Raw genomic sequence first — 22494 nt, 5'->3', positions numbered from 1 at the left:
GTTCTTTTCAGAGCAAGAGAAGGTACATTTGACATTCCAGATGATACCCATCCTGCTGACAGTGGTGCAATTCAGCCTAGCCTGTCCACCTTCTTTATACACACTAGATATCCCGCTGTATGTCTTACTCGCTGCCCTGCAACAGCCGGGAGATGTGCCAGTCCAGACACAAGAGAGACCTGCTGCATCTGGGCCCCTCCTGCTTCTATACACAATGGCTGCAGATATGAGTACTGTATTCACCAGTCTGAATGCTCCTTCCACGTAGAGAAAGTGTGGGACTGTGGAATGTAGTTACTGACATGAAACAGTTCTAAAGTTGTGGTTAACTATGATCTATCTGTATCCCTATTAAAGGGATGGTGGGCAGAGATATGGGGTCAGAGTTAAGGATGTTCATGTAACCTTGCCTCTGAATTCCTTGATTTTTCAAAAAGATAAATATTCGGAATATCCAGGAAGCCTTTAAAATTAAACATTAACTTTGCTGTAGAACACATTGGAAATATGGGAAACAGAGTGGCATGGTGGTAGTTAATGGCCCCTACAGTTCGATCGTCTGAGATTCTTTGCTATGAAACTTGTATTTCTACCATTCACATTAGCTTTAAAGCCTTTTGTTTGGGAATATCTATGTGAGTGAGAGGATATGGTAATAAAATGTTCAGATTTAACTGGCATGAGACACATTAAATTGTCTTCATTATGTCAATGGACCTAAAAAAAGAAAATTGGCCAATTAGTATGCAACAGTAACAGGTAATGGATTTAACTTTGTTCAGGGTTATTATCTGCTATTTTATGAGCAGTTACCTGAAGAGAGAGACACAAAAGTGAGGAGGAAATTTAACTGTCTGCTTTCCTTTTCCTTCCATGGTCATACAGAAAAGTCCCGGGCAATCTGCTGCTATGCTTGTATTTCAAACCACAATCAAGCGCGTGCAGGCTAAGCTAATTGCTTTGAGCTACATCTACATTATCAGATGAATTTTTGTCAGGGCTTCTCAGAACAGTAGCATGTATCCTACGTTGCCATGCCTGTTTGCTGTGGAAAGTGTAGTGAATCCCTGGTCCAGCAGAGTGCTACACCTTTTTGGAGACTCGCAACAGAGTTCATGATAATTAAAGATAAGTCTTTTTAAGATTAGAGATGTTAACCCAAGTGGGCTGCCCAAATTCAAAGCTAAGTAATTACATAGGGCTGATCTAAAATCCCACCTGCAGTTCCATTTGCAGTTATTTTTTAAGAACATAAGAACGGCCATACTGGGTCAGACCCACAGTCCATCGAGCCCAGTGTCCTGTCTTCCGACAGTGGCCCATGCCAGGTGCCCCCAAGGGGATGAACAGAACTGGTAACCATCAGGTTTTTCTTGTTTCCTCAACAGTTAGTCTGCAGCAACACGACAGAAACTGTTTCAGCCCAGAGGTGGCTGCTGATGTGCAAAGTGATCTCGATGTGTTTATATATAAATCTAAAGTTTACACAGCCCTTTAAGATGGAAGGCTCTTTATGAGAATAGATACAAATCACTGCTTTCAAATAAAAATAATTACTAAAGTGTCCAAGGTAAAAGGTAGCAGGACCACGCATTTTTAGGCTGGATTGACCCTATCTGAACAGTGACATTCAGAGAGTAGCCATCATGTCTGACTGGGGAGGCCTCTTGCTAAATGAACTTGTGATCATTTATAGGCCTATTTAAAATGGTTGGAACGTGAAGGGAAGGAGCCACAGTTACCAGGACTTGACCTGACCCACAAACAACTTTTCTTTCTGAACTTTGCCCAGGTAGGAACACACTGGCTTTTGCTCAGAGTTGCATGAAAATATAAACTGGATTATAACATGTTGAAGCTTATGGACAAAGAATGTGTCCGAATGCTCTTGATCCTCACCAACCTTAGGAAACACCCTCCTATGGACAGGGCTTGTCAACAAAGGGTCCTCTGACCCAACGCTGAAGATTGTTTAACTATTAGCATAGGTAGGGTAAAACTGTTTTGAACACCTTCACAAAAAGGGCATGATTGACACTTGGGGGAAGATGGGTCTTTGGAGACAACTGACTCCCAATAACAGGTGGTTTCTAGAGGACAATCCATGGTGTTAACATCTCTGGGACCTCTCAAGGACTTGACATCATGGGTGAAATCCTGGCTTCATTGAAGTCAATGGCAAAACTCCTACTAACTTCAATGAGGGCAGGATTTCAGCAGTTGCAACTCCATCGAAATCAATGGAGCTGCACTCACCTCCACATCTTGGCCTGCTAAATTAACCCTCTATTGAGCCACGAGTTTTTAATCCTCTTCCTTGTGTAGGTATGGTGTGGTTCCTACAGACCTGAATACGCCAGCCAGTCTATAAAGACAGATGTTCACAGCCCTTTGAAATACAGGTGAGTCGTAAGGACTTGCGCTAATACTGTATAACCTATTTCACCCCATCACTGCAATGTATCAGAAGGAGAGAGCATGCTTCTGCTGTTTTATGGAGCTAGCAACTGCTTGCTAATGAGTCAACACAATCAAACTGGATTAACCCCCTCCAGGCAAATTTCTGCCAGAATTCCACCACCTTACACACACCTGAAAATAAACCCACTCCTTTATTGAGTCCCGGGAACTTGGCCACACTGACAAGTAGTACGCTTCTTATCTGCATCCCACCCAGAACCTGCCATGGAGGAGCAGAGCACAAAGAAACATGCCATGGATTAGACAATGCAGCAATAAACCAGCCTGGAAAACTCATGCTATTGCTTCTTCGATGAGTCCCCAGGCATTGTTTTTAAAGTCTGACTCTCCCCCTGAACTAATAATTCTATTGTATCATTTCACTGGATTGTCTTCAAGCTGGGTTTAAAACAAAAACTCACTCGTCTGTATAACTGATCAAGGGAAGGGGGGAGGTGTAGGTGTGTACACGTGTATATATTTGAGGAAGAATCCTGTAAGCAAAGGAGGTAAGGAAGAGTAACTTAAAAAATAGAGCCCCAGTACTGCTGTGAGCCACTTTGACTACATTGTGGATCCATGGAGGCACAAGTGTCTCCCCATGTCGTCCTCATTGCCGGAGCAAGACCTGTGTCTAGACTGTACCCCATGGCAGTGCTTGACATTGGCTGGCTGCTCTTTGCAGGCATCTGAGGGCCATCCTTCTACTTCATGGAGTTTGTTTCAGTGGCTGGGCTCCCACTGGCCTCAGCACTAGTTGTGCCGCTGAGGATATTGCATCTTGTCTTATACCTAGATCTGCAATAATCCACCCACCCACAGACCCACTGGCTCTGTGCGGGATCAAAAGCCTGCCAGCATGAAGCTGACTGCAGAATCATAGCCTTAGACAGCATAAGCCGTCTGGGGTAGAGACCATCTCTTATTGTATATGCCCAACACGATGAAGTTGTGATTGAGACCGACAGCCCTGATTCTCTCAAGGACATGCTTGTGTTCTTTCTTGCACTATGTCTTCTGCACGCTGCCTAAGTACAAATAAACCCTTCTTTTTCTCCCTTGTGTTGTCTAGGGTGATGGGATCCTTGCAAAACTTTGAAGCTTTCTCTGAAGCGTTCCACTGTAAGAAGGGCACAGCCATGCACCCTGTAGAGAAATGCAGAGTGTGGTAGCCAAAACAAACAATGATGCTGAAGATGATAATGCTTCGACTGCACGGTCTAAAAACTGAACTGATGTGGCTACCTGCTGAACAGTTCTAGCCAGTGACGTGTCTGATGTTTTCCTGTGCAGTGACAGCTAAGGTTAAGGGTGTAGCTACTGTAGTCAGAATTAAAGAAGCTACAGCTGTCCGGCTTTTCTGGTTCGGCTGGAATGTATGCAGGCATCTCGCAATGTTGTCTGGCCGGGCTGGATTGAAAGCGACAGTATGCTTCAGGAGAAAAACGACTGTTTCAAATGACATCCTGACTGTTAAGATACCACATCAGGGTTACAAAGTCTAGCTCTTTAAAAAATAAAAGCAGATCTATTTTTCAGCAAGGAATATTCACTTTAGTATGTCTTACTAACTAATCCTTTCGCGATTCAGTAAGCCTGTCTGACTTTTCACGGAGTTAATTATTTTTCAATATTCTGATTCAGTTTCTAGTGCACTTCTCCCAAACCCAAGGATAGAGCTAGTTAAACGTATATGCTGTCCACGTAACACTGTCTGCTCGCACCTCTGACTGCTTTGTAGTGCGAGATTGTAATTTGTCTTGATATTTTACAAGGTGAGCTGTATGTTAAAATACCTACTGGCTACTAAGTTAAAGCAAAGCTGAACCACTGTTTTTGCACTTCTTGTTTTGCTCTACTGGGGAAATTTAATGTGATCTCAACACAATGAGATGTAGAGAACTTTTAAAAGAGGAGATTCTCTAGCATTGCCAAGTTCAGAATTACACAGGTCTCTTTCCTTCAGAAATATATTTAAGAGGATGCTTATTCCATTAAGGGTAAATATTTAGAATATTTTAATGGCAAAAGCTTGTTGCTTAATGTAAACAGCAAAACATTTACAGAGGGAAACAGTTATCTATTTTTAATCCTGGGCCTTTTTATTTTGCTATAGTCTGCTTTTAAAGATTGAATGTCATTACACTTTAAAAATGCACAAGTCTTGTTAATTTTTATATAAATAAAACTTGTACTGCAGCAAATTGTTCAGGCATTTATCTCTAGAAACAGGCCTGGATTGTTTTCTTCCACGAATGCTAAAATTTCAGAGTAACTAGTACTGAAATGGTCAATCCTTTGTATGGGACTTAAACATTTTCCGTGAAGAATGTTTATTTTTGGTATATGTACCACTACTTATTCTTCATAATTTAACATTTGGTAATGCGTATCTTAACAGATGTCAAACCAAGTTATTAATACACTTGGTATCTATTTAATGCATAAAGAAATTTTTTATTTTTATGGAATGCAACTTACCAAAACACTACTGACACTGGATGTAAGATCTATTTTGTGTTTGAGTGTCCATCTAGCAAGCAAGTTTCATTAGCCAAACAAATTAAAGATTGTTCTAAGATGTTTTTTAAAGGGATGGGATTAAATTTGAAGTCATTGAGTTAAAAACAAAAGAAACTGATGCATGCTGGAATTCATTTAATTAAATCAGCACTAATTAACAGTAGCAGCTTTATACGTACCATGAGAGAGAAAGTGTCTAGTTGTCACTGAGATATTTTACTATTTGACAGTAATAGTATAGCCTTACCAAATGAAGTCTGGATAATATTTTCATGTACATGTAATACATTACCTTCTCCTGGCAAAATGAAGTTTATCTACAAATTAATGAGAGCGTCTATTACAGCAGAGAACCCCTAATTCATTTATTTTTAATTTCTAGATTAGAAGAATTTATGTAATGACTAACCTATCTGCCCTTCCTCCCACCCCACACCCAACTCAGAGACCTTGTGCTTTCTCAGGGTCTAATCTCTCCTATGTACCACAAAGTCCATGGGAGTTGTGTATGGGAGAGAGAAACCCTTTCCAGTAACATGGGCATTTGCCTTCACTTATGTCTGTAAGCGCCTTGTGCCATTAGTTAGTGCCTGATCCTCAAGATAAGGTGATGGTGCTCAGCACCATCTAGGACTGTGTCTACGCACACAGGTATTGCAGAAGGTATAAACGAGGATAGGATTAAGCCCTTAATATGCTGCTATTCATTGAGCATGGGCTATTTTCATACTTAACTGTATCACATACTGGATCTCAAACATGACCATATACATTAGAGATGCTTGCTCAGGCAGAGATAGTGTATACATACATAAGAATGCTACCTAAGACTCCTGTAACTCCTGGTTTGGGTATTTATCTACACATACATCAGCTGGAGAAAATGGGGGTTTAGGACCCAATGCTGTATAATGCTAGCTGGAGTGTTTAGAACTAAATGGGCTATGTAATACACTGAAATGAAAATTACAGTCAGATTCAAGCCATTAATGAGGTTGGTAAGATATAAGCCAGATTTTCAAAGGCATTTAAGTGCCTAACTTCCAGTGAAAAAAAAATCGATTCAAGTTAGGAGCCTAAATATATTTGAGGATCTGGGCTTTAAAGGCCAGAGACCTTTGAAAATATGGTCCCGAGTCTAGAGGCATAAAACCAAACAGATGAGTCTAGGAACAAGCTTTGCTAGCTTTTTTTTTTTTTGTTGAAAGAAAAATTTACCTCCCCCATAGCCTACTCTAGGATGTATAAAACAAAACCTTCCTCACTGACCTAAAAAGTCTACGTACTGAAATGACAGCTGCAGGTGCAGAACCTTTCCTGGGTCGTTTTCAGGGAGAAAGCATTTGGGGACCTCTGAGTTTTACTGAAGTTTAAACACAACACATCTACTTCCTGTCTGCTAGGAGCTGAAGGCACTTGGTCACTTCCACAGTGAGGCAGGGCTTGTTCAATTAGCTTAGATGATAAAATACTGAGTGTGGTGAAACTAAAGTGAAGCATGCACCTACCAGTTTAAAAAAAAAAAAAATCAGTGTTTATTTGGCAAGTTTCAATTACCCTTAATGTTAGGAACCCGGATGTCATTTGTTTCTTGGCAGTTGGATGTTCAATTAAGATTAATCATTCGCTTTAACACCATAAAGGTGATTTAGTTGGAAGAAAACAGAAAGGATAGCCCCTTCACTTGTTAAAATTAAGCACCAAGTTAACATTTGTTAACTCCTCAGTTAACATGCAGTTCTTATGCCTAGTGTATATTAAATTAGATTCCATTTCTAATCAGCACTGTGACACTAAATATACAATTGGAACCATATAACAGGCTACTGCAGCTAGTCTAAAAGTTAACCAGATCCCTTATTCTCCCATTTTATGACATTCTAGATCAAGTATTTCAGACCATTTCTCCTCTTCCCCCGCATTAGAAAGCTATACCTATACAAAGGTCAAGACACTGGTATAGCACCAAAACACAGAAGAAGCCTCAGCTCTGCATTAATGACAGCTCGCAAAGTATTTTCATTCGCAGTTTAAAAAAAACTTCACTGCTTCTTTAAGATTTAGGCTTCTACCATCTTCAAAGCAGAGTGCTTTTCCGCTCTGCTGATAAATTAACCAGAATTGCATGGATAATGCAGTGTAAGATTTAAGCTTCATATTCTGATGAGTGGATGTTTCTAAAAAGCTCTGCTCTAGGAATTATCTGCGGGAAGCCTATAGCTTGTGTTATTGAGGAGGTCAAGACTCTGACTAGGCAAGGTTTGCAATTGGTCCTAGTTCAGAAGTTGTAACCGCTTCATGGTAGGGACCTGGTCTTTGCTAGAGCACAGTAGAAATAAAGTATCGCCCTCAAGTTTTGACAGGTAAGATGCTGTATATGTTTTGCTGTGATCACAGGAAATTAGCCTACATCATAGTTAAATGTGCATCATTAATGTGTACAATAGTCAAGCTGGTCTGAGTGTTTCCTATTTCTACACTGTTTTTAATTAAAATGACTGGTTACAAAGGAGTGTAAAGCACTCGCACTCTGACAAATCAACTTATTTAATCATGGGTGAAACATGACAAATCAAGTGACTATTGTCCATCTCCACTTACACACATTTTCCAGAGTGGGAAACCTATTGCAATAAGTTCATGCAACAGAAAATGATGAGGACAGTTGAAGGTTAAACTCCATCATCAGCATGAGATGACTCCTCTTAGGCATGTCTGCAGTTAGAATATGGCTCTTTAAATGCAACTAGTTGAGCCAATAGCTAATGCACGCTGGCTTTAGGAGGAGGGAGGCATCAAGGCTTTCTCTGGCATCCTTTGCTCCTCGGAGCCTGGATTTAATGACCCTAAAGGCTCATGGTCTGGAGTTTTTCCCTGGGAACATAAGGATTATTCAGGGCTAGTGTTAAAGTTTCATCATTAGGAAGATCATGCGGGATAGGTAGGGAGATGGAAGGTAGATAGGGATGCTGGGCTTTCCTCAAAGAGTCTTTTGAATGAGATGGGGTGCCTGTTAAATATTAATTTACCTACAAAGTATTTCTCTGCACCATGGGGGAAAAAAAAAAAATCTTGAGTCCACTTTTTACTGTAGCTTCAACTTAAGAGTCTATTCAGACACCAGACCCTTGTGCGCAAGCCTTGGATGGGAAGAGAACATAATCTTAGCTCTTTTATTAGAAGGAAGAGCATGCTATGTTCTGGGTGCATGCAGCAGGATGATCTGCACCTGCTGTTGCATCCCAGGGTATGTATTCCAACAGCCAACTTCTGCTAAAAAGTTGATTCAAGCTCCCATCTGACAAAGCTGGCCCTGGCCCAGCTTTAGAAGTGTGTTCAGGCATGCTGCCCAGTCACCTTTAAGGGTGAAGTGTTCACACAGATAGATAAAGTTAAGCCACCACTAACACTTGCTAAAGAAGTGTTACCTCCTAGTGTAATGTAGGTTGAAAGAGGACTTCTAACCAGGGAAGAAAGCTAATGGGGGAAGCCTACAAAACTATTAGCACTGGCCACAAAGCAAGGCAGGTTCTCCTTGTTTCAAAATCCTCAGCTGATACTCTTGGTCCCACCTACTGGTCACCTGATCAAAATGATCCCATGGGAAAGCCACCATATTAGCTGCTATTGGTTACAAGGTTGAGCAATAGGGAAAGCTTTGTTATGCTTGTCCAAGACAGTCTGGCACAGCACTCTGCTTTAGAGCATTTATTCAGACTTCAGTGATTTGGCCATTATACAAAAGTATGAATATAGATACAGTGAGGTGAGATTACAGCAGCTATGAAGGTCACCACACTGGCTTCTTTCTTGCTTAAAGAAATTCCCTGCTTCTCTCCATCATCTGGTACAGGCCTCTTCATCGCACTGTAGAGAGACAGTCATTGGGTTAGCAAAGTTGCTCCCTCAAGCCCAAGGGGAGGTGGGACAGGGAAGACACCTAGGAAGCCCTACACAAGACTGGCTCCTTTTACTTCTCTACCCTTGTCCCCCTTTTCTTCTAGCTTCTCTAAACCACTAGGTTAGACCCCTGCTTCATCTTATGGCCTCCATAAAGGCACCTGTGCCTGGAACCCACTTCTGAACCCAACCTGCCACACCTCAAAAGCCATGCTTCCTCCACCTGGTCAAACAAACCCAAATCCACCCTTCCTGGGCAGCTTTCCTTCTCCCTTGAAGCACAAAGGCCCTCAAGCTGTGCACTTCCATATGCAGCAATGATGGCTGCCTTTGGGGCAAAGGGGACAATTGCCCAGGAGATTTAAAAGGGCTGCAGGGCTCTAGGCATAGGCGTCGAGTGGCTGCTGCACACACCCCCAGCACCCCCCTCCAATCAGCTTGTGCCCCCCCCCCCCCCGCAGTGCCTCCTGCTTGCCACTATCAGCTGTTTGGTGGCATGGAGGAGGAGCAGGGGGGTGAGAAGAGGCAGGTGCCAGAATTGCTGTTAGGAGTGATAATTAACACACACCAGGGAGGGGTTTGTTCCCAGTCACCACAGCACATGGATGTTATGGCTTGATTTTTCCCATACATGTTTATGAAGCCTCCCACTTACAGGGGCATCTTTCCATCTGAGAGCGAGTCTGTGCCAGCATAACCAAGTATTTAGGGATTTCAAAGGAAGGGTAGAGGACTGGCTGGGCTTAGTCACGCCACCTCCCTTTTCAGGCCTATTTCTGGCTCTGCTCATCTAAAAGCTGCTTCCTCTGGTAATTGGAACCACCGTAGGCATCATTGAGGCTGCCACCATTAACCTTAATGAGACTAATTTGTTGGAGGGCACTGGGTGACTAAGTGGTCAGTCATGTATACTGGAGAGTCTTGGGGGGAAGGCACTAAAGTGGACTGGTCTGTTCCTCTCCTACCCACACAGGGTCACTAACTGTTCTACCACACACGTGGGAAAGCCTGATTTCTTTGGAAGTCTTGGACGCTCAGCAAGAGTTAGTGGCACCTACAAACCTCAGCTGTAAGGGGCTATTTGAGCTAATGCTACAGAAATCCTGGGGACAGTTTAGGAAGAGGCAAAATGCATTACACTGTGCTCTGTTCCCGAAGCCCATTAGCCTTAAGAGTGCCCAGTGATTTGCTAATCCTCTTTATTAGCAAGCTGATGGGAATCTCCCTGTCCTGGCCACATCCCTGCTAGAAGGTTTTCCCCTCACACAAAACCAGCAAAGGGAAAGCTGGCATAGTTACCATGGTTTTCCCTTTGGTGTGTGAAAATTGGTAATCCAGTAAAGGTTAGACTGCTGACCCACTAAAAGTCACTATAGGTTGTGTGTTTTATTAACATTACCTATAAAAATAACTGAGCAGTGCGAGGGAAGCTTTTCTTTGGAAAAGGAGCTGACATCTAAACGCCCCATAAACTGGGTAGAAAGAGGCCTCTGGAAATCGAGCTGGTGATTACTCAAAACCATCTCACACTGTGGGGTCACTATCCAGAATGTCCTAAAACTTATTGCTTATGGCTGTGTGGGCTTAATATTGAATTAATTGTAGTTTTAAATAAGAGCACGCTTACTTGTATCATTTTGTCAGACAGAAATTGCTGTGTGCCCATGGATTTATTCCTGATACTGCCTGGAGTGAAACAGTGAAGGTACCACTGTTTTGGGTTCTGAAAACCCCAGGTACCAGCAGGAGGATGGCTGGAGCCTCTAGCAGATTTAAGAGTGGGAGGAGACACTTGGCTCAGGACTGCAGCAGGGGAGTTCTAGGAGGAAGAAGGTACTGGGAGCCAGGAGTCCCAGGCTCTAGCCTCACCCAGCTCTAAGAGGGAAAAGGTTCATAAGGACTGAGTCCCCTTTTTGAAAGCTCAAGACAAGCTTGGTTTGTTGTTGGTATAGTGCTCTATTTTAACTAGAGCTAGGTAAGATTTAGAGTGAGCTGGCTCCAGCAGGTTCCTTTATTTTTAAAATGTTAGCTCAGTTTCCATCATTAGAGGAAACAGCTCTTACCTGAGGTTTCACGCCTTCTTTAACACTTGCTGAGATCCCAAGGCTTTTGACAATTGTTTCCAAGGGAACATAGTCACCAGGTGAATCCTGTATGAAGTGCAGGAGCAATTTCTCTCCACCTGAAAAAGGACAGGATGTATTTAAGGACATTACAAATGACAAGCATTGGTCAGCAAGGCAGCAAAATGTATGTAGCCTTTAATAAGGGATCACTGATTGACAGCCAGCCCCATCCACATCAAAACTGGAACAGCTCACATGCACCCCAATGAGAGAGAGTGAACCACAGACTGGAAAACACTTTAGGGGTGAGAGATCAGGTTGCCCTCCATGCCCCATTCAAGCCTTCAGTCTCAGGGCTGGGTCTACACTGGAATTGCTACAGCAGCAGACTCTCTATGCTGACGGGAGAGCGCTCTCCCCTCAAATTACTCACTCCACCTCCCTGAGCAACGGTAGTTATGCCAGTGGTAGACGCTCGCCTGCCAACATAAGCGCTGGTGTAGACAGGGCTAGGTCAGTGTAATTTACATCACTCAGGGAGCACCTCTGAACAACTTAAGTTATACCAAAGTAGAGCACTAGTGTGTACGAGCCCTTTGTCTGCCAGCTGACCCACACTCTCACGTGAATTCCAGGTGCAGCAGTTCTAGGGTAGCATGGGGCTTTTCCTAAAGCCTGTAGGAACACTGAGGTTTCCAACAATTACATAACCTAGCATCACTACCGGGTTGGCAAACGATAAATACAGGCTGCGTTTGTCACAAGTGTTTGCCAGCTCCCCTTTGAGAAGTCATGCAGAATGGAGAGCCGTCTGACCCTTGTGTGACTTGAGACTCAAGCTAGAACTCCGACTTCGTAGAGGGCTATTTTATTAAAGGGGAAGCAGCATGTACTGTGCTCAGACATTCTACACATCCAGCTGGGACAGGTGCACTCCGGATTTCCTATTGCTTTACACTCTAGCATCTAAACATCATGTTAGCCACAAAGTTTCTCTGTTTACTGTAGAAGAGGTGGCATTTTAGCTAGTGAGTTGGTGTTTTGTTAAATTGTTTTCAGAAGAGTGTTTAGACAATAAGAAAAAGGAGGACTTGTGGCACCTTAGAGACTAACCAATTTGAGCATGAGCTTTTGTGAGCTACAGCTCACTTCATCGGATGCATACTGTGGAAAGTTTAGAAGATATTATACACACACAAAGCATGAAACAATACCTCCTCCCACCCCACTCTCCTGCTGGTAATAGCTTATCTAAAGTGATCACTCTCCTTACAATGTGTATGATAACCTGGATTTGTGCTGGAAATGGCCCAACTTGATTATCATACACATTGTAAGGAGAGTGATCACTTTAGATAAGCTATTACCAGCAGGAGAGTGGGGTGGGAGGAGGTATTGTTTCATGCTTTGTGTGTGTATAATATCTTCTAAACTTTCCACAGTATGCATCCGATGAAGTGAGCTGTAGCTCACGAAAGCTCATGCTCAAATAAATTGGTTAGTCTCAAAGGTGCCACAAGTACCCCTTTTCTTCTTGCAAATACAGACTAACACAGCTGTTACTCTGAAACCTGTTTAGACAATGTTTTCTACCATACTGCCACCTGCTGGTAAGAGCTGGACCCAACTTCTAAAAACTGCAGAATGCAGCATTAGAGAAAAAACGATGACAGATTCATAGATATTAAGGTCAGAAGGGACCATTATGATCTAGTCTGACCTCCTGCACAACGCAGGCCACAGAATCTCACCATCCACTCCTGTGAGAAACCTCTCACCTAAGTCTGAGCTATTGAAGTCCTCAAATTATGGTTTAAAGTCTTCAAGGAGCAGAGAATCCTCCAGCAAGTGATGCATGCCCCATGCTACAGAGGAAGACGAAAAACCTCCAGGGCCTCTTCCAATCTGCCCTGGAGGAAAATTCCTTCCTGACCCCAAATATGGCAATCAGCTAAACCCTGAGCATATGGGCAAGATTCATCAGCCAGATACCCAGGAAAGAAGTTTCTATCCATGCTATAAAAACATTTTAGGAAGTTTTCTGGGCCTGACAGAGGTCTGACATTTCACATATCTTGGCAGCATTGTAAGCACAACAGGTGGAGCAGATGAAGACATTAAAGCCAGAATAGTGAAAGCCAGGCATACCTTTGTAACACTAAAGCTGATCGAGAAACAAAAATCTTGCCACCCAAACTAAATTTGAATATTTAACATCATTGTAAAGTCAGTTTTACTATAGGGCACTAAACTTGGAGACTTAAGACCTTACTATCTAAACTTCAAGTTTTTGTTATCAGCTGCCTTAGACAAATTCTCAATATCAGATGGCCAGAAAAAAAAAATCACAAAGAAGAACTCTCAAGGAGGACAAAAGAGAAACAGAAAAGAGGAATTTACAAAATGAAAATGGAGATGGCTGGGACATGCATGGAGGAAAGACCTGGACAACATAAGACAGGTGTTTGACTAAAACCCCCTGAGCAAGAGGCGATGAGGTGGAAAAGCACAGTAGTAACAAAACTGAAAGCTATCAAAATGAACTGGAGAGAAGCAAAGACTACAACAGAAGACTAGCAAAGACAGGCAGTGGTGAAAGCCCTGTGTTCCACATAGACTAGAGAGGCATAAAAGAGAATAGAATTAAGAGGAATTATAAGAGAATGTGAGGCAGACAACTTTGGCATCAAGTTGACATCTCCAGATAGGACAACTAACGTGCAACTGCTTGGTCATGAGGCTAGAAAAAAAAGAGCAGATTGTGGGATTGGGAAAAAACAGAAATCAAACCTCTTTGTCTGAGGCAGCCTATGCAGTCATGAATGGATGGGGACAGAGAAGATGTATTCTCTAGTATGGCGGGGTGGTCACCCCACCACGCCTTGAAGGGCTTAAAACAGCCCTAAGAGAGGGCTGTAGCCAGAGGAAAGCTAGGCTGATTGGGGGTGGGTCAGATCTCAAAACAGGCTTGAGCATGTTCAGCTAAGACCCCACAGCATGGACAGCTCCCATTGCACAGATGGGCCAGGGCTCTGCATTAACTCCACTATTTGCGAGGTACCAAGTTTCAGCCAGAAGAGATTTCCCTCCCAGACAGAGCCCTTGTATACTCTTGTTAACTGCATACTTTTAAGTACAACTGAAGGCAGATGCCTGACCCACTATGCAGGCCATGGACCTGCCAAGCAGTGCCTGCTCAAAGGTGGATCTTAGTTTGTAGGCAGTAGTAACAACTAAAAAACCCCACGCTTTTTCCAGGGTCTGAGAAAGTGAATTAAACAAATACCATGAAAGACTCCATTAAGCAGAGCATTTGAAAGGATGGCATCCATTCGTGACCAACTGATACAGCAAACAGATCTCAGATGCTTGCCTAGCAGTTTTCCCTTTGTCAGGTTTCCCCACCACCCCACTCTGCTAGTTAGCTGCGAATCCTCCCTACCCTCAACCCAGTTGTCTTGCCTTCTTGAGGCAGGATTTCAGTGTGATAGCTTCTAAAGCCTTCTCCAGGCATAGGCTCTTCGATCAGCCAAATTGCTCCAAACAGGTCATCTAGAAATGTGTCCTTCACCAGCTACGGCCAGTTATCTGGTAGTTTTGACAAATGGATTTGCATTTATTTACCTTGACTAACTATTATTGTTCCTCCACTCTGCAAGAGGTCACCACTGAAGTTGCCTTGGATGCCGTCTGCATTTGCCTGAGGGAAAAATAAAGCCCAAGTCCATTGCAAATGTGATACAAAGGCCTTCTCTTGAGGATGCTCAGGGCCTCTCTAAACCCACTCAAGCCAGTGCGACAAAAGGAGTCCAGATGCACCCATTGAAGTCATGCAAATGCACAAGTCTGGTCAGGCCTGGCCTTTAGAACAGTGCTTCTCAACCTTTCCAGACTACTGTACCCCTTTCAGATGTACCCCCAAGCTTCACCTCCTCACTTAAAAACTACTTGCTTACGAAATCAGACAAATACAACAGTGTCATAGCCACACTATTGCTGACAAGTTGTGTGCTCTCACCATATAGTTATAAAATATATCAATTGGAATATAAATATTGTACTTGCATTTCAGTGTACAGTCTATAGAGCTGTATAAACAAGTCATTGTCTGTATGAAATTTTAGTTTCTACTGACTTTGCTGGTGCTTTTTATGTAGCCTGTTGTAAAACTAGACCAATATCTAGAGGAGCTGATGTACCCCCTGGAAGACCTCTGAGTACCCCCAGAGGTACACATACCCCGGTTGAGAACCACTGCTTTAGAGGGTGCATTTCCTACTATCTAGGATCTCACCTTCGTGACAACTTCTCGAACTGGTTTCCCCAGAGCAGCAGGAACTATACTCAAGGCATTGTACCTGGGGGGGGGAAGAAAGGATATGTTGGCCATCTGAAAGGTTGAGGGGCCCCATCCTCTTCTACTCTAATTCAGCTTAGTCAGTGGAGCTGCACCAGTTTACACCAGCTGAGAATTTGATCCCAATAATTAAACTCTCAGAGAGATCAGCACTCATTACATGCAGCTTGCTATTGAACAGTCACATTAGCCAGGGGTTCTCAAATTCATTGTACTGCAGCCCCCTTCGGACAACAAAACTACATGACCCCACGGGCAGCAGGAGTGGGCACGGAGGCAGAGGGGGCCGCAGCCCAAGCCCTGCCACCCCGGGTGAGGGGGCTGCAGCCAGGGGAGGAAAAAGGAGAAAGCTGAATTTGACTCATTGTAATGAGCACCCTAAGCACCACCAGTGATCCCTGTGGTTCGGGAGTTCCAGCACACTGGCACTAGCTAGCCAGAAGCCACTCCGTTCGGGATCTCACTGGTATGCCTAGGCTTTTAGTTTTGATCCAAGCCTTGTGTGTTTGCCTAGGTCTCGAACCAAGTACAGAGACTTAAACATTAATGATCACCAGGGTAACAAAGCGACAGGCAAGAGGTGGAGCCCCAGGTGGGTTTGTACTGAGGGAGCCTTGCAGTTTGCCATGTGGCAGCCCTTCCCACGGGAGTCGGAGACCATTAGAACGACACTGGGGCAAAACAGTCTTTTCACTCTGAGGAGGGGGTGCTGCCTTCTGCTACAACGGGCCCCAGCCATCTTAGCTACATCCCTTCAAATCGCTTTGATTCAGGGCAGAGGTTCTCTTAGACTAGGGACAAGTAGTCAATAGGGGCCACTCACCTTTTGAAACCCAGGTCATTGTAGCACTGCTTAGTCTCATCAAGATAGAGTTCTGGGGAGGGGAAAAAGGGGAGGTTAACACAGCCAGGGTAGATGTGCTGTCTCAGCAGTATGTGTTTTATGCCAGTCTGCCAAAAAGAAAATAATTTCAGTAGCAGACAGACAGCCAGCCAAGCAGCTCATAGTCAAAACATGACTCATCTCTAGAGCAAGCTCACAAAATAGCTTTATCATCCAGCAAGATATTGCCTCAAACCTAGTTGTTGCCCTCCCCCCCCATGCCTATAATCCACAGAAGAGAGCTTCCCTGCAAGCACTCCAGACACTTCACCAATGCACGTGCTGCCAGGCACACACCCCTGTAGTGTCTACAGGCCATCAGCGGCGTTGCAGGAGGATCCATAGCAGAGTTTTATGCTGAAGAAGGGTGTGGCATGAATGTTACTCAGGAGACTGGCTCAATGGCTTGGCATGAAGGCAGGCACATTTGGGGGCATGGACAGGGCAGGGGTAAGAGGAGCACTCAGAAGTGTGGTGGAGCTCAGGCAGGAAATCAGGTTCTGAAGAGCTAGTCAAGAGTGGGCCAGATCTGCAGATACAGGTAATCAGTGGGTGGGAGGCAATGGGTAACATGCAGCCAGAGACAAGCAAGTGACTTTAAGCCACCTTCCCAACCCCCAGATCCTGGTCCCAGCACTGCACCCAGCTGGCCCTAGTACAAGTTAGCAAGCTAGCAAAGATGCTCAGCTCTGAAGTCTGGACTGTCAGTCCCGATTTTAGAGGCTGGAGAAAGGCATTTGCTGGGCAGTGCAAGAAGCTGACGTTATCCACAGAGCATGTACAGCAGGCTTCCCCATGCAGCCCTTCCAGTCGGGCTGGGGCTGGTTCTAGAGGATATGCCCAGGGGCAGGGCAGACTCCATGGCCATCATGTCCTTGGCCTCTCTGCTGAGACTGCCAGCAATACACAGGTCTCCTCCACCTGGTTGTGCAAGTGGAATTTAACCTTCCAAGCAGCCGCTTAAGCCAAGCCTGCTGAAGCCATGAAGCACTAACTACCCCTTGTTCACGTCCTTCACCTCACAACTGCCCAGCATACACAGGAATGAAATACAAGAACAATTCTAGCATGGAAAGGGTGCGGGGGGGGTATTACCTAGTCAGAACTCCATGGGGCTAGTCCCAGCTCTGCCTTCAGCTTGTTGGGAGTCCCATTTTAAGCTCTCTTCTGTCAGTTCATGGTGGTCCTATAGCCACCTTGTTACACAACCCACCACTACTAAAAGTCCCGTCTCCCCCCCCCCCATGCCCTGCTATGGGGGGGTCCCCATCTGGCACAGAATCAGCCGAGGGCAGCACATCTGGGCAGAAGAGGTTGTGCTCAGGGCAGGCCTGCACTCTGGCTATTCTCCAGCTGACAAGGAGCTCAGCACAGTTAGGGCAGCCCCAGGATAAGGAGGCATGGTCTAGTAACGTTTGCAGAGAGATACAGATTATGGTAAAAAGAAAAGGAGGACTTGTGGCACCTTAGAGACTAACCAATTTATTTGAGCATGAGCTGTAGCTCACGAAAGCTCATGCTCAAATAAATTGGTTAGTCTCTAAGGTGCCACAAGTCCTCCTTTTCTTTTTGCGAACACAGACTAACACGGCTGTTACTCTGAAACCTGAGATTATGGTAAATTATCTGTTTGATCTGGACTTTAGCTGTGACACAGAGTAGGGGCCCCAGACCTGAAGACGACTCTGGGGAGCTTGAGCACTCGTCTCTCTCACCAACAGAAGTGGGTCTAATAAAAGGTATTCCCTCACCCGCCAGGTCTCTCCAATATCCTGGGACCAGCACGGCTCCAACAACACCGCCTCTCACTTAACCACTTCCCCGCCATTGCAGGAAGCTCAGGCCTTAATGAGCCTCAGTCCCTCCTATTCTCTGCCTGTGACACATAATAGCAGAGTCTCCCAGGGGCTGTAAGGCTTGGGGGTCTAATTTCAGTTGCTGGGTTTAGTGTGCAGGTGCTGGGTGGCCTATGACACACCCAGGAGGGCAGGCTAGGTGATTTGGTCACCCCTTTTGGCCTTGAACTCTGAGTCTCTGCACTCCCGGTTTTGCACGAGCATGGGGATGAATAAAGGCTCCTGTACCTTGCTCTATGAGCTGGGAGCCGCACTTCCCCAGGTGAGAGACAGGAGAGCTCAGAAACTCTTGGAGGTGGAAGTTCCCAGACAGTAGTCCTACCTCCTTTGAAGTAGTTCCCATCGATGAACTCCTGCAGGCCTATGCTCTCTGGCCCGACACCGATCAGGCGGACGTTGTGACTGTCCAGCAGGTCTTTCAGTTTGCTGGTCTCCTTGGCAATCCAGCGGCAAACCTGGCAGCCAAACCGCCGCAGGAAGAGCACCACACATGGCTGGTCCCTCCACAGGGCCCGCAGCTCCACCACCTACAGAGAGGCATTACCAGTAGCCACAGAGCCAGCACCAGGAAAGCATCCTAATACTGGTTGCAGAACTTACAGGTTATAGCAACCTCATCAAATTCAAGGGCCATCGTCCATTGGCAAACTCTCCAGGCTGTTTGTTTGAATAGTTAGCAGGAGTTTCCAGGTACAGTATTAGAGGGATCGTTAGCTCTGTCCCCACTTTGTGGTTTACAGCCACGTTGTCTGGTTTTAGAGAGAAGTGGAGCAGAGAAACATGGTGTGAAAAGCCCTCACTGAGGAAATTGACAATGCACAAAAAGAAAAGGAGGACTTGTGGCACCCTAGAGACTAACCAATTTATTTGAGCATAAGCTTTCGTGAGCTACAGCTCACTTCGTCAGATGCATTCGCTCATGAAGTGAGCTGTAGCTCACAAAAGCTTATGCTCAAATAAATTGGTTAGTCTCTAAGGTGCCACAAGTCCTACTTTTCGTTTTGCAACTACAGACTAACACGGCTGCTACTCTGAAACCTGACTATGCACAGGAAACCTTGACAAGGCCTATACAGGAGAGGCCCGATGGTCAAGCATACACAGCCCCCAGCACTGTGGGAGCTAGGCATTGCAGATAACAGAGCCTATATTGTGGGGCTAAATGAGAACTGAGCTCTTTTGAAAATCTGGCCAGTAGCAGATAAACTGATGAGGTTTATCTCTAACAGGTTAAAAACAGAGTTTGGGGGATGATCACTACTAGGATAAGGCAAGCTTTTTCTTTTTTAGACAGGAAGTGTTATTATTACACTGACTTGTGTCCCTTCCACTTGAGGTAGAAGGAGATTATTGTTATATTAATTATTATTAGGAGTCTGAAAAACAAAACAAGAACCACCCACCATCAAAGAGGGCATTTAACAGAACCTGCTGAGGTTTATGAGGGACACATGATCAACATCATGGCCCTGCTAAACTCCCTGCTGCATTTGCTACTCATCAGTCTAGTTTTAAAGTAGGCCAAAGCAAGGTACAGCTGGCTGAGAATTAATTAAGATGGTTGTGGCCTGTGCAGACAAATAAACAAAACACGCCACCAACCACAGCAACATGGTAGCAAAGAGATTTAGAATCACAGAATATCAGGATTGGAAGGGACCTCAGGAGGTCATCTAGTCCAACCCCCTTCTCAAAGCAGGGCCAATCCCCAATTTTGCCCCAGATCCCTAAATGGCCCTCAAGGATTGAACTCACAACCCTGGGTTTAGTAGGCCCATGCTCATTAAGACGTGTCTAGGGTGATCAAGAAACAAGCAGCATTTCCATAACCGATTAGGAAACATTTTCGCGGGGTGTCTGTCTCTCTCGCCCCCCCCCAGTTCAAAGGGGTTTTAAACACGTTTTAGACACGGCAGTGAGGACAAGAGACGGCTGGCAGCGGGAAGGAGACCGGCTGGACTGACCCCGACCCGGGGCAAACCCCTCGCCCCCCGGCAGTGCTAGCTCAGGGTCCAGCCCCAAGCTCGCTTCCTGGGGACCCCTCTCCCCCCAGCCGGGCTCCCCGGGGCCGGGAGAGGTGCGTACGCCCTCCACCCGTGGGGCGCCCCCACCCACGACAGCCCCAGCCCCAGCCCCGCTCACCTGCCCGCTCACTGCGTGCTTCAGCGTGTCGGCTCCCACTTTGGCGAGATCCACCGCGGCCATGGTCAGCTGCGCCCGTGACGCCCCTGCTGCCCGCGGGCCTCCTTATAGCGCCCGCCCGGCAGCGATCAGCTGCTGGGCCGGGCACACGCGTGACCCGGCCGGCAGGGGGCCACGCCCTTCTCCTCGCGAGGCAGGAGCTACCAGCCAATCAGCGCCTCCCGGGGCCGGACGGGCGGGGCTAGAGCGGGTCTGCCTCAAGGGGCGGGGCAGGGCTGGGGAGAGGAAAGGGGGTGCGGAGATTAGCAGGGCAGGGAGCGTTTGCAGGGAGGGAAAGGCCCAGGGGGCTTGTGCAATGCATGGCTGGGGTGACTGGACGAAGGGGCGAATGGAGAAATACTTGCAGAGGTTGCACAGAGGCTGAGCTGTGCCATGTCCTATGGGGGAAGCGGGATCACAGAACCATAGACCTGGAAGGCACCTGGAGCGGTCATCTAGTCCAGTCCCCTGCACTCAAGGCAGGACTGAGTATTGTCTAGACCATCCCTGACAGGTGTTTGTCCAACCTGCTCTTAAAAATCCCCAGTGATGGAGATTCCACCGCCTCCCTGGGCAATTTATTCCAGTGCTTCACCACTCTGACACTTAGCAAGTTTTTCCTAATGTCCAACCAAAACCGCCCTGGCTGCAATTTAAGCCCATTGCTTCTTGTCCTGTCCTCAGAGGGATGCAGGAGACTGGCAATGATACAGACTGCACTGGCTACGGGGTTCTGCACAGCACCTCTGGAAAAAGGAAATAAGCCTGTCGTGCCTAATCATGCAGAAGGTAGTTGTAGAAGGATTTGTGCAAAATCTACAGGGGACTGAAATGAGGGTGTGCAAGAGTTAAGAGGTAGAAAGTTTTGCAAAGCATTTGCATGGAAGGGTGTGTGTAATGAGAGGGGCCAGAAGTGAACCCGTCCAGAGCAAGGGTGAGATGATGCAAAGGCATCGTAAGGTTGCATGAAGGGGTCTGTGCAATACCTGGGGTACAGAAATAGCAACACACAGAGTGGTTAAATCCTGAGCACGGTTATTAAAAATCAGTGCGCGCTTGCACTTTATCCTGCAGATCATTCAGGGCTTGGTTAGAAGTTTAACCCGTCTGTGCCCGCTGGAAATTTGTATGCGTGCGGGGAGGGGAGGGGAGGAGGAGGAGTTAGATAAAGCTCAGGAAACTCCTTCCTGGAAACTATGCTTCCTGGAGTTAACCACCAAATAACTTCTGAGTCAAAAGGATATTTCTCCCTCTGTGAAGATCACTAGAGCGACAGTGAGACAAATTGCTGCTCAGAAGGGCAGTGCTGAATAGCAGTACAGTAATTCTTAGCTCCTTTCTCTCATCTGAGGATCTTACACTGTGTCATGGACATTAGCCACACTTCCCCTCTGGTTGTGAGGCAGGGACGGTTAATACTGGTAACATCAGGGGTAGCCAAAGGAGTGAGGCGGGACCACATTGTCAAAACATCCAACCAACTTTCAGGCAGTCAGATCCCCAACTATGGTACCCCAAGAACTGGTCAGGCAGCCTCACCACCCCCCACTCCTAGTGAGCCCTTGTTTTAGCCCCATTCCTCCAGGCTCTCCCTCAAACCAAAGCCAACCACACCCAACTAATGGGGAGGGGGGAAGCCTATTACAATATTGTTACCTCCTCCTACACTGAGAGCAGATCTCTGTGGTTTACCCAGGTCACACAGCAATGAGACACGTGCGTCACAGGCCAGGCTGGAACCGTGGCATCCTCTCATCACTAGGCCGCAGTGAATAACACAATAAACAGTCGTTATTAACAATAGTTTACATTCCTCTAGCGCCTTTCATACCAGGCTCTCACAGTGCTTTACGAACAATCATTAGCCACGGCGAAAATTAACGAACATTAATTAAAGCAGAGATGAGCCGGAACCAAAACCTCAGCTCTAACCGCCTCCAAACGCTGAGGACGTTCCTCACTGCCCCCCATCACTATATAGTAACTCCTCGCTTAACATTGTAGTTATGTTCCTGAAAAATACTACTTTAAGCGAAACGATGTTAAGCCAGAGGTGGGCAAACTATGGCCCCGGGTGCCACATCTGGCCTTCCAGACGTTTTGATCCAGCCCTCAAGCTCTCCATGGGAAGTGGGGTCTGAAGCTCGCCCCATCGCTCCAGCTGGGGAGCGGGGTCAGGCTCTTGCCCCACTCCGCACAGCTCCTGGAAGCAGTGGCACATCCCTTCTCCGGCTCCTACGTGTAGGGGCAGTCAGGGGGCTCTGCACG

The 22494-nt window shown here is 45.9% G+C and overlaps 2 protein-coding genes across 8 annotated transcripts in view; one reads left to right on the top strand and one right to left on the bottom strand.

The window, feature by feature from the left end:
• MMEL1 (membrane metalloendopeptidase like 1) overlaps positions 1-4613 on the top strand; it is a 67869-nt gene extending 63256 nt beyond the window's left edge. For 4 of the 7 annotated variants that reach the window (XM_073316632.1, XM_073316629.1, XM_073316628.1 and 1 more), the window contains 3 exons: positions 1697-1792; positions 2326-2402; positions 3533-4613. In XM_073316632.1, coding sequence (XP_073172733.1) covers positions 1697-1792; positions 2326-2402; positions 3533-3632 — 273 coding nt within the window. In that variant the 3' untranslated portion in view covers positions 3633-4613. The remainder of the gene's footprint in view (positions 1-1696; positions 1793-2325; positions 2403-3532) is intronic. The other 3 variants (XM_073316630.1, XM_073316631.1, XM_073316634.1) reach the window with 1 other exon arrangement.
• A 4063-nt stretch (positions 4614-8676) lies between these two features.
• On the bottom strand, positions 8677-20377 carry PRXL2B (peroxiredoxin like 2B). Its single transcript, XM_073316635.1, has 7 exons — positions 20188-20377; positions 18368-18572; positions 16130-16181; positions 15244-15307; positions 14574-14649; positions 10947-11065; positions 8677-8850 (listed from the first exon to the last, which is right to left on the bottom strand). Exons 1-7 carry the CDS (start codon positions 20248-20250, stop codon positions 8824-8826), a joined length of 606 nt encoding a protein of 201 aa, XP_073172736.1. The 5' UTR covers positions 20251-20377; the 3' UTR covers positions 8677-8823.
• Between the last annotated feature and the right edge of the window lie 2117 nt (positions 20378-22494).

This window comes from Lepidochelys kempii, chromosome 18 (genome assembly GCF_965140265.1).
Source record: "Lepidochelys kempii isolate rLepKem1 chromosome 18, rLepKem1.hap2, whole genome shotgun sequence".
NCBI lineage: Eukaryota > Metazoa > Chordata > Testudines > Cheloniidae > Lepidochelys > Lepidochelys kempii.
The sequence above is the reverse complement of the archived record's forward strand: the minus strand, read 5'-3'. Positions and strand labels throughout refer to the sequence as shown.